General features: G+C 33.3%; 1 protein-coding gene across 1 annotated transcript; it reads left to right on the top strand.

The window, feature by feature from the left end:
* Nucleotides 1–2,759: 2,759 nt before the first annotated feature.
* Nucleotides 2,760–9,357, top strand: LOC125819664 (diacylglycerol kinase 2). Its single transcript, XM_049499130.1, has 8 exons — nt 2,760–2,830; nt 4,420–5,626; nt 6,124–6,499; nt 6,781–6,857; nt 7,161–7,280; nt 7,368–7,532; nt 7,660–7,797; nt 8,863–9,357. Exons 2-8 carry the CDS (start codon nt 4,514–4,516, stop codon nt 9,016–9,018), a joined length of 2,145 nt encoding a protein of 714 aa, XP_049355087.1. The 5' UTR covers nt 2,760–2,830; nt 4,420–4,513; the 3' UTR covers nt 9,019–9,357.
* The last annotated feature ends 1,440 nt before the right edge of the window (nt 9,358–10,797 follow it).

The raw sequence follows: 10,797 nt of genomic DNA, 5'->3' as shown, positions 1-10,797 counted from the left end.
AAGATTTGATCTTTATATTATTGATATCTATCCTTTTAAGCATCTTTTTGTTTACTTTGTGCTCGATGAAGACGATGTTATTGGATCTTGTTGCTTATAATGGGAAAAAAAGTTTCAAAAAATATGTGTCTTATTTTGCTTTTATTATTAAGGCATATATTTGTACCATATATTATATATGTGCCACATAATCTCATTAAACTGTTGAAATATATTAGTGGAATTTTAAATAATCCATAAAATATAACAACTCCACCCATTATATATGCAAATTAGTTTACTATACGACGGGTACAGTACCCAATTTCACCTACCATTTTTTTAATTTTATGACTATATATTGTACTATATATGTACGTATATTTAATAAAAAAATATCTATAACAAATAAAATGAATCGAAGAAAGTAAAAATTTCCTAGCACAAAAGCAAGAAGATCACTTGTAACCAACAAATTCTATACATTCATACTCCCTCAGTCCTTAATTACTTGTTCACTTTTAAATTGACACACTTATTAAGAAAGCAATTATTGACATAGTGAGTTTACTATTTTACCCATATTAATTATGAAGTGGATGGATTGAAAATTTAAGATTTGTAAGAAATTGTACCTTTTTTAAAGTAATAAATTGAGGGTGTAATAGGTAAAATTATTTTATCTTTTATTGATTTGTCAAAATGGACAAGTAATTAGAGATAAGTGATAACTATAAAAAGAAAAGTGAAAAAGTAAATAGAGACAGAGGGGAGTATGAATAAAAATTTTCTTGCACAAAAGCTAGAAGATCACTTGTAAGTTGTAACTAATAAATTCTATATATTCGTATTAATCAAAAGCTACTTTATCTTTTTTTACTTTCCTCATTTGGTTGATTATTGACTAAAGAAATTTAACTTTTTATCTTCTTTTGACTTAATAAAATAAATAAATAATTTTGGTAGTGGCCTTTGAGTACGGATTAAGGCGGCATTTGATGAGGTGATTCAATAAGTCAAAAGTTATATATTGTGATAATATTCTTATTCTAAAGTGTTTATCAATAATATTAATTAAATTAATCCTAAAATGTACTTTGTAGATTTCCAACTAATTATGCACACGTATAAAGTAGGAAATCTACACTACTTGTGCACTATGATGACACATTGACACATATATATGTAATTAATAAAATTTTTAATTGTCAAGTGTGTGATCTCATAAGTCATTTCAAATTGCAAATATATAAAAATTGTATGGATAGACAAACTTAAAAGTGATGTATTTCTCGAATAAAAAATAGTGTGTGAGTTTTTAAAAAGTTGATTTTGAGAAATAACTTTTTTAAATGTTTTCTTTTCAATTATTTCTCAATCAAAGATCCAAAGTGATGAATCTCTCGAGCTAAGGACTATATCTACAAACTTCTTAAAGTATTTATTGTCAAAAGAGGTATAACAACACCTTTTATTGATCTTGAGAAAGAACGTCATATCCCTTTGTTGCTACAAAAACAATATATTGAATATCTTGATTTTTTATTTTTTTTTGTAAATACTTCAAGAATTTATGGCGTATTTCTATAAGTATATTATAAATGGGCTATGGGCCTATGGCATTACTAGAACCAATTAATTAGAAGTATATATGTTTTTATTCAAACAACGGGCAACTATATAAATACATTAAAAAGAAAAACAATTAATGTTGAGATTAACGTCCTAAATATTCCAACTTTTGGTACTGATTATAAGTTAATCGTCATTAATCTACGACATAGTCCTAGTCAAATTTGTCCTTTCAATTGTGCACGAAGGTAGGCATGACGAATAGATCGGTTATATTAAATTTAACCAAGCCAAGTTCACAAGTACGTTATAATTTAATCCTTTCAAAATCAAAAGTTTATTTATGTAAAATAACAAATGAATTGAATCAAACAACAAGTCATAATCCACCGCATCCAATTTATAGGATCCAAAATTTTATCATATTGCTCCAATAATGAGTCAAAGTTTTGAATCTATATGGATTTCATTCCGTTGAATTACACTTTTTTGACACGTTAATTTAATTGTTCATTTTACTTTCAATTTGCTATAAGATTATAGTAGTTATGTTATTTGTTATTGTTATTATATTTGGCGATCAATCTATTAGATTAAGTACACGAACAAGTTATAACTCAATCCATTAAAATTTGAATAAGTTGGACGAATTACTAAAACCTAAATTTTGCAAACACCACATTCCCACGAGAGTTCAATTTGTGATCTAAAAGTATAGATAAAATAGTAATTTGAATTTTAATAAAACTATTACACTAAATACAAGTTCTAGTCGTAGAATTTATCTCTAAATTTATTTATGAATAATGTGTATATATATATACGAGCTATTATTTTAGAGACTTTCATTTTTTTAGTGGGTATAATACAACTAATTTTGCATTTATTAATGATATATGTATATATCTTTTGAGAAGTTTGTTATTAATGAACTACAAAAGTCTTTAAGAGATTTTTAAATGTAAATATTCGTGTCATAATTCTTATTTATAGCTATTAATTAAATAAAATATTTTATTTTATTTTAATTATTATAAAAGTCAAGCCGTGTTTGTAGCTCTAGAAATTGAGTCCCGCCTTTAAACGTTGCTTTCACTTTTTATTACTCCTATTTTTTTGCTTATAAAATTCAAGTAGTTGAGAATTTCTTCTTAATATAAAATATACAATTTTTACGTATAAATAGAGATTCTTCATAAATTTTTTGATTTTTGAATATTCTATTATAAATGTCGAATTTTTTGCTCATCTCCGCAAATCCCTTTTGCCGATTATTCAGGTTCCTGATCTTCTACTTTTGATTTCCTTTTTTTTTTTTGGTTGAATATAATGTATTTTTGAGCAATCTTCATATATGTATGTAATTTTAATTTGTAGATCTAAACTCAATTTTTTATGTTGATTTGAGGATTCATATAGCTAGTTTCGGATCGATTTCATATGAACTGATATTGTTTATGTCAATATATAATATAGACATTTTTTGTTTTTTTTTGGATAGCTATGTGTTTTTAGATATAGATATGCTTTATTTCTAAGGTTGTGTTGTTTGGGATGTAATGGGAATTTTAATTTACATAGTCATTGTGAATTTGGGTAGACCTCCACTTGTGGGATTACGTTGGGTATGTTATTGTTGTTGTTGTTGTTGTAGCTATAGTGAATTTGGGCAAGACACCACTTGGGGGATTACGTTGGGTATGATTATGTTGTTGTTGTAGCTATGATGAATTTGGGCAAGGCACCACTTGGGGGATTACGTTGGGTATGATGATGTTGTTGTTGTTGTAGCTATGGTGAATTTGGGCAAGACACCACTTGGGGGATTACGTTGGGTATGATGATGTTGTGAATTTGGGCAAGACCCCCTTGTGATGATGTTGTTGTTGTAGCTATTGTGAATTTGGGCAAGACCTCACTTGTGGGATTATGCTGGATATGATGATGTTGTTGTTGTAGCTATTGTGCATTTGGGCAAGACCTCACTTGTGGGATTATGCTGGATATGATGTTGTTTATAGCCATTGTGAATATGGGAAAGACCCAACATATGGGATTACACTGGGTATGATGTTGATGTTGTAGCCATTGTGAATTTGGGCAGTTTTTGATCCATAAAGTGCAAAATTAGTGGGGATTTGTGAAGGGTGAACGGTGTGGTGATTTGAGAATTCTACTTCAAAACCGTGTTTGGTTGTCATTCGCCATCCTCTTAGGGGTTGTGTGGGATTGTGGGATGGCTACCTTCTATTGGGTTTATTATTTTGTGAATGAAAATATGAGGAGTGAGGTTTAGTCTAGTTGCCTCTTTTATTTTGATGGATGTTTGGAGTTACCATATAACTCATGAATAAAAATCTTATGCACTGTTTTTATTGAACGTTTATACATTAGTTATTACTTGTACGGTTTTGCCTACTACAAACTCCATTATGCATGCTTCAATTTGTTCAGTAGTATTCTTTTAGAATCCAGTGAGATCAGATTATATTCGTTGGAATTTGCAACAGCGAAATGGTCCTTATGGAAGACAGGCTCATTTATGATGTTTTTAAAAAACCTATATTCTTATATGATATCATGTTTAGATTCACCTACATCGTCTCAGTTCTAAGATGTCACTTGATAGAATAATTCTCTGATGGAGATTCAGTTTGACTGAAGAAGTAGCAATCTGTTGTCCTTTAGCCTTGCTCGTCATATCATTTATGGATACATTTGTCTTTGGAGACTATTTGCTTTTTAGAGTATTATATATTTCTGGATGTAGTTGAATATTAGCACATTATTTTACTACCATACTATTCTATTAAAATTTCTTTACTTTGCTTATCTTGTTTTGTAATTAAACAAAGTTTCTTTTGGTAGGTTAAGGTTTCAATTACCAGAATTGGCTCCATAAGGATTAGCCTCCTGGCTTTTTATAGGAATTGAAAAAGAATAATGAGACATTGGTTTAACAATGGTTGATATCAGTGTTTCATTATTGAGGTTGCTGAACAGCTCAGACTTTTTTAGTTCCTATATCTTCGCATGGTTGGTTACTGGATCTCTTGGACTCTTGGTTGTTATATATGTATTGCATAAGTGGCAACGGAAGACATCTCTCAATTGGGTTAAAGCTGCTGCTGTAGCAAAGAAGCAAGTGTGGGAGAAACTGAAGGTTCCCTTATCACATCATATGTGGGTTGAAGATTTTGCTTATGGTGTACAACCATCCACATGCAGTGTGTGCTTATCATCACTTGTTTCTCCACATAACTTAAGTACAAAAGCTGCATCACATTCTCCAGTACATCGTTGCTCTATTTGTGGTGTCGCAGCACATTTTTGTTGTTCTCAGTTTGCCGCAAAGGATTGCAAATGTGTTGCACAGGCTGGATTAAGCCATGTGCGGCACCATTGGTCCGAAAGATGGACTAACTTGGATGAGAATCCTGAGATGTCTGCATTTTGTTTCTATTGTGACGAACCTTGTGGTGTTCCTTTTCTTGATGCATCTCCTACTTGGTATTGTTTATGGTGTCAACGATTGATACATGTCAAATGCCATGCCAAGATGTCTGAAGAATCTGGTGATATTTGTGATTTGGGTCCTCTCAGGAGGCTTATTCTCTCTCCACTCTATGTTAAAGATGTAGAAGCTGAGACAAAAGGTGGTACAATGTTAAGTTCTCTGGCAGAAAAAATGAATGCCAATGGGCACATCAGACGAAAGCGTCATCGGAACAAACATGGAAATGACCTCATAAATGGTAAAGTGCAAGGCAGTTCTGCCGCAAAGCTAGCTCTGGAATATGTGATCAGATCCCTGGCGCCTTTGAAGCTTTCCAACAGTGAGAGGAATAATGGCTACTCTGTAAAATGTAACAAGCTGGGTGGCAGAAAAGGTAGCCAGAACAAATTGGCCTGGAACAACCAGGAAAATAGAATCTTGGGAAGATCTAAAAAGTATGCACTAGTGGATTTGCCTCAGGATGCTAGACCTCTTTTGGTTTTCATAAACACTAAAAGTGGAGCTCAAAATGGTCCTGCTCTAAGAAGGAGATTAAACATGCTGTTGAATCCTGTTCAGGTGAACTTTCAATTAAAGGCTAAGACTTAACTAGTAATCCTGCATATTTAGCTGTCCCACGCACAGCTCTATTTAGAAGGAAACAACTAGAATAATTAGCTAATGAGTAAATTATAGCAGATGTACTTAAAGACTATCTAAATGGCTCAACTTGGCTCTTACACTTACGTAAGCCAGTAGCTTGGCCCTATCTTTTGCTATGGCCAGGATGTACCTCATGCTTCCAAATCACAAATGCTCATTATGTCTGACATGTCTTCTTCATTTAGAATGTGATCTATCACCATCCTCATTTTCCTCCTTATTTTGTAACTTGAAATAATCTAAGTTCTGGAGTCATTTGTTTGATTTGGAAGTTCTAATCTAGTGAAAATTACAGAAAGGCATTCTTTTAACAGTCTTTCTCCTTTCTCTAGTGATTTATCTGTCATGAAAAGTGTTGTTTCTATGTTAAAGCAGTTCAAACTGCATAAGAATTTCATTTTTCATAATTGCAGGTATTTGAACTTGGTCAGTCCCAAGGGCCTGAAGCTGGTTTAGAATTATTTAGTAACTTGCATTACTTTCGTGTCTTGGTCTGTGGTGGTGATGGGACTGTTGCCTGGGTCCTTGATGCAATTGAGCGGCTTAACTTTGAATCGCCCCCACCAGTAGCAGTTCTTCCTCTGGGAACTGGAAATGATTTGTCTAGAGTCCTGCAATGGGGTGGTGGATTTGCGATGGTTGAAGGGCAAGGTGGACTAAGACCCTTTCTGCATGATTTGAACCACGCTGCTGTTACAATGCTTGATCGTTGGAAAGTCAATATAATTGAAGAAAAATCTGCCTGTAACACCCCTAAGGTGCAATCAAAGTTCATGCTGAATTACTTGGGTAATCTTCCATCTGTTTGCATATTGTGACTTTTTGTCTTATTTGATTTGGGTGTTTGGATGCCATTTACCTGCCCTAGCATGGGGAAAGGGGGTTTATGATGCTAACCCAGAATTCAATGAAAAGCTCCTTTATTCTGCTATTTTTATCTGTGATGCTTTGGACCTGCCTTTTAGTACTTATACCTGTACTGCTCTAAAAAATGTAATGACTCTCAATGCTGCTTGCATGTCCTGTCACAAGTATCTTTTTGTCTACCAAATTAATCTTTTCTGTTACAGGTATAGGATGTGATGCAAAGGTTGCATATCAATTTCATATGAACAGGGAAGAAAACCCTGAGAAGTTTAACAGTCAGGTATGAACATGCCATTTTGAGCCTCAGTGATCTCTGAGCTGCAGTTGTTTCATAACATAATATATGAGTGTTTATTTATATGTTCTTGAGAATAACCTTTCCAATTGCTCATATATGTTCTCCGGGAAATAATATATAGAAAAACAATGGACAAAGGTTCAATGGACATCTTTGAAGATGATTGGTTTTTATTGCTTGTTGTCAATAGATTACTATGCTTTTGTTTTCTTCTGTTTTAATTAAATTCCATTTGGGAATGTACTGTCTGTGTTGTATGTGTGTCTAAACAAGCTTCTCCTACAGTTTGTAAATAAATTGCGATATGCAAGAGAAGGTGCTAGAGATATAATGGACAGAACTTGTGCAGATTTGCCATGGCAAGTATGGCTTGAAGTTGATGGGAAGGACATAGAGATCCCCAGGGTACACATTGCAAAATCTGGAAGTCAAACTGCTTCTTGCTTTCACATTTGTAATTCCTAATCGATCCCCTTATTTATAATCTATCAGGATACTGAGGGCTTAATTGTGCTAAATATTGGTAGCTATATGGGTGGAGTTGATCTGTGGCAAAATGAGTTTGAGCATGACGATGACTTCAACCACCAGTCAATGCATGACAAAATACTTGAAGTTGTTTGTGTTTCTGGAGCATGGCACCTTGGCAAGCTACAGGTATGGAGAGTTTCCTTATGCTTCCATTTCTATCTATTCATCAAGTCTGCCTCTTTCACGTTTTCCCCCTTTATTACTGCTTCAGTCTTTTTCTACTATTTAACTTCTTACAATCCTTTTCTTTTAGGTTGGACTTTCTCAAGCGAGAAGGCTAGCCCAAGGGGGGACTGTAAGGATACATGCTTCTAGTCCTTTCCCTGTCCAAATTGATGGGGAGCCTTTCATACAGCAACCGGGTTGTTTAGAAATAACGCATCATGGACAGGTACCTAAATTTCCTCGGTCGAGTTAACATAAGCCCTGACATGAAACGACAATACATTGTATAAAAATGATAAAAGCTGGTTCTAATTATTTCACAATTTGGAACCTTTTGTATGTATCTTGCCTGATTTCTGGCTAATGATAACAACAAAACAACATACCCAATGAAACCCCACAACGTGGGGTATGGGGAGGTAGAGTGTATGCATACCTTACCCCTGCCTCGTGCAGGTAGAGAGGTTGTTTCTGACTTATGATCAAGTGGATATTTCTGAAACAATAGATTTAAGAATGGCAAAACTTTTCTTTGCTTATGCAGTTTCAAGAGGACTTTACGAAAGAGTTAGGTTGTTGATACTTACCTGTCTTTATTTGTTTTAAGAGCATACAATGGTATTGGCATCTATTTATTCTTCTTTTGCACTTAAAAGACTGCATAAGGCTGAACCCATAAATTGGACTCCACAAAATGTGTTGTAAATCTAAGCTTATTCTTTTAGTTATTTAACCCAAATTGTTTTGACATTCGATAGTGGCCCAGCTCTATACGTGCTTGGTATTTTCCTGTAAACTAACCCCTGGGCGTTGTTATTTCTTTGATTGACTTAGTTATGTAAATGGTGATTGAAGATCTATCAGTATTGTTCATGAACTACAATCCAATTAATTACATTAAGTGGGTTGTGGTGTCTAAATTTCTCCTTTCTACTTGTATTTTGAGTTCAGGCATATTACACTTTTGTTTTTGATACATGTGTATAAACCTTCCTTTGAAGAGTCAATTCACAAACAATAATTTTCACTAATTCATTTAAAATGTCATAAATCTTCTGGTTGAAATTTATTATCTGCTACATAGTGTTTCATGGAAGATAATTTCCGGTTGTGTGCTTTGATCCAAAATCTTTTTGCAACTTTCAGCAAGAATGTGTCTAACTCGCTTGACTTTATTAAAAGTTGTCAAGATTCTTGCAGAGTTAATTGTCTTTCTGGGTGAAACTCAAATTGAAGGTTTCGTTGTTATTTCCAATCTGGCCTCCTAATCTTCATCCTGTACGGTTTCCAGATGTTCATGCTGAAGAAGGCATCAGGGTCCAACGAGCCTAGAGGTCACGCGGCTGCTATTATGACGGAGGTTCTAGTGGATGCTGAATGTAAAGATATCATAACTGCAGCTCAAAAGAAGGTACTTCTTCAGCAGATAGCTCTCCAGCTTTCTTGATTTTCACTTCCATAGACTGACCTCATTCAGCTCATACAAACACAAGTTTAGTCACTCATATTCTTTTCTTTTGTTTTTCTAACTCTATTTTTCTAACGGAGGGAAAACTTTTGTACACTAAAAGAGAGTGAAAGATTTTTTAGACATAGGAGATACGAGATAATATAGAAGACGTGAGTTCCAAATGTAAATTTTTGAGTATACAGTTTTCTTCTACAAATAGGGAAATCTCTTAAAGCTTTTGCAACATGAAAAATTCTTTGTTGTTATCTATTATTCATTTGTAAGAAGTATTGCACAAAGACCACTTTGATCAGGTATTGTTTTGGATGGTATGATAACAACTTAGATAGTCGATATGATTGTTCACAACATCACATACTATGGCTACTTCTTTATGATACATATGTTTGTTGTCCTTTTGGGCCGAGGGTCTGTCAGAAACAACACTTATATACACTAACCTCTCCGACCTCACTTGTGAGATTATACTGAGTATGTTATTATTGTTGTTGGCCTTCTGAGCAGAGGGTCTATCAGAAACAACCTATGTACACACTACCCTCCCCTAGCCTTATATAGAGTATGTTATTATTGTTGTTGGCCATCGTAAGTGTTACGTTGTGCTTTATAGGATATCTTGCTCTTGGAATATGTTTCACTCTTTGTTTCTTAATACTCCCTCCGTCCACAATTGTTGTCAGGGTAAGGTCATGCACATCCCTCAAAGAAAATTTAATACAAGGTGTAATTTGACTAATATAACCCTACAATACCAAGAATACCAAAAGTTCACATAACTTTTCAATTGAACTACACTATCATTAAGGACAAAATTGGAAAAAAGTGACTAATTATTTCTTGATTGTTTAAATTGACAATTAATCTTAGACATCTATTTTTAGTATATTTGCCAAACAATTGTGGACGGAGGGAGTATCTTGGTTAGGACAAAATTTTTTTATGGTATTGTGCTTGTTTCCTTAAGGAAGAAGTTACTATTAGGATATTTTGAAAACTTAGGGGTACCTTTGAGAAAGGTTTGTACAAAAAGATGGGTCCCACCATGTTATTATTTGGTTGTATCTGTTTGAGTTGCCCAAAGTTGCAACTTGAATGAATACATCATTTAATTAGTTTGTAGTACTAGGTTAAAAGTATGTACCGTATTTTATTTTATTTTTTATTATTTGGTTGTATCTGCTCAAACATTGTTATATGAAATAAAATGAAATATGTTTTTAATAGGAATTGGCAAGAATATTGTAGAAGCTTTTTTGGAAAAAGTCTAGCAAATGACGTACAAAAAAGTTTCTATTTTTGGAAACTAAAAAAATATGAAGCATACAATTGGAGCAACTTGTGTATAATGAAGACAAAAAAAATTACCCCCATCATACGTAAACGAAAAAAGCCCACCGTTGGAGCCTTATAAAAAATACTAGTAGTTTGGTTCGATCAATTATTTGAACACTAATATTTTGATTACTCAACCTTGTATAATCAAAATTCAATTGGTTTAACAATCAAAGCGTCCGAGTGACAACGTTAAGAATCAAGGTTTGAATCTGAAATAGATGGAATGTGATCTTCAAAATGCTATTGTATTCGTGTTGAATTTCTTCAATATTTTTGAGAAGTTCACGTGATTAGCTCAATTACCATTTGATTACGTTCAAATTCGACATAACTAGTATGATGTATATCTTAGACATTCAGCTTCTACTAGTATTGATAAATAACCATATGTATTTAAAAATTAATCGTAATGTTGAAATG

This window comes from Solanum verrucosum, unplaced genomic scaffold, assembly GCF_900185275.1.
Source record: "Solanum verrucosum unplaced genomic scaffold, falcon-dt-bn FXZP01000255.1, whole genome shotgun sequence".
Taxonomy (NCBI): Eukaryota; Viridiplantae; Streptophyta; class Magnoliopsida; order Solanales; family Solanaceae; genus Solanum; species Solanum verrucosum.
This window is presented reverse-complemented; position numbering and strand designations above follow the sequence as displayed.

What these genes read in the sequence shown, in the direction of transcription:
- LOC125819664 (XM_049499130.1), top strand. Translation starts at nt 4,514, where the DNA reads ATGGTTGATATCAGTGTTTCATTATTGAGGTTGCTGAACAGCTCAGAC. An exon ending in TGCTGTTGAATCCTGTTCAG is followed by an intron (nt 5,627 to 6,123) that starts GTGAACTTTCAA and finishes TCATAATTGCAG; the next exon opens with GTATTTGAACTTGGTCAGTC. An exon ending in AAATAACGCATCATGGACAG is followed by an intron (nt 7,798 to 8,862) that starts GTACCTAAATTT and finishes TACGGTTTCCAG; the next exon opens with ATGTTCATGCTGAAGAAGGC.